The sequence below is a fragment of the Meleagris gallopavo genome, chromosome 5, assembly GCF_000146605.3.
Source record: "Meleagris gallopavo isolate NT-WF06-2002-E0010 breed Aviagen turkey brand Nicholas breeding stock chromosome 5, Turkey_5.1, whole genome shotgun sequence".
Lineage (NCBI taxonomy): Eukaryota > Metazoa > Chordata > Aves > Galliformes > Phasianidae > Meleagris > Meleagris gallopavo.
The window spans coordinates 57357797-57358028 of NC_015015.2; the positions used below are offsets into that span (position 1 = coordinate 57357797).

Sequence of the window (232 nt, forward strand, 5' to 3'; positions counted from 1 at the left end):
CACGCCGTTGGGGGATTTCTGGCACGGGGTGGTGGGAGCGCTGGCGAAGCCGCCGTAGGAGCCGTAGCCGCTGTCCGCCTCGCTGTAGAGGCTCATCTTATCCAGGTCCAGGTAGTCGTAGTCGGAGACGGCCGAGCCCGACGCGCGGCGGCTCTGCGGGGATTCCGAATCCGGCGTCTGCACCAGGATGTTGCGGGCGCACGCCTGGCACAGGTTGTGCGAGCAGGGCAGG

At 68.5% G+C, this 232-nt stretch overlaps 1 protein-coding gene across 1 annotated transcript in view; it reads right to left on the reverse strand.

Annotated features, from left to right (window-relative positions):
* TRIM9 (tripartite motif containing 9) overlaps positions 1 to 228 on the reverse strand; it is a gene marked incomplete at its 5' end in the record, with an annotated part of 33678 nt that extends 33450 nt beyond the window's left edge. Inside the window, one exon of the mRNA XM_019616148.2 lies at positions 4 to 228. Coding sequence (XP_019471693.1) covers positions 4 to 228 — 225 coding nt within the window. The remainder of the gene's footprint in view (positions 1 to 3) is intronic.
* Positions 229 to 232: the final 4 nt, after the last annotated feature.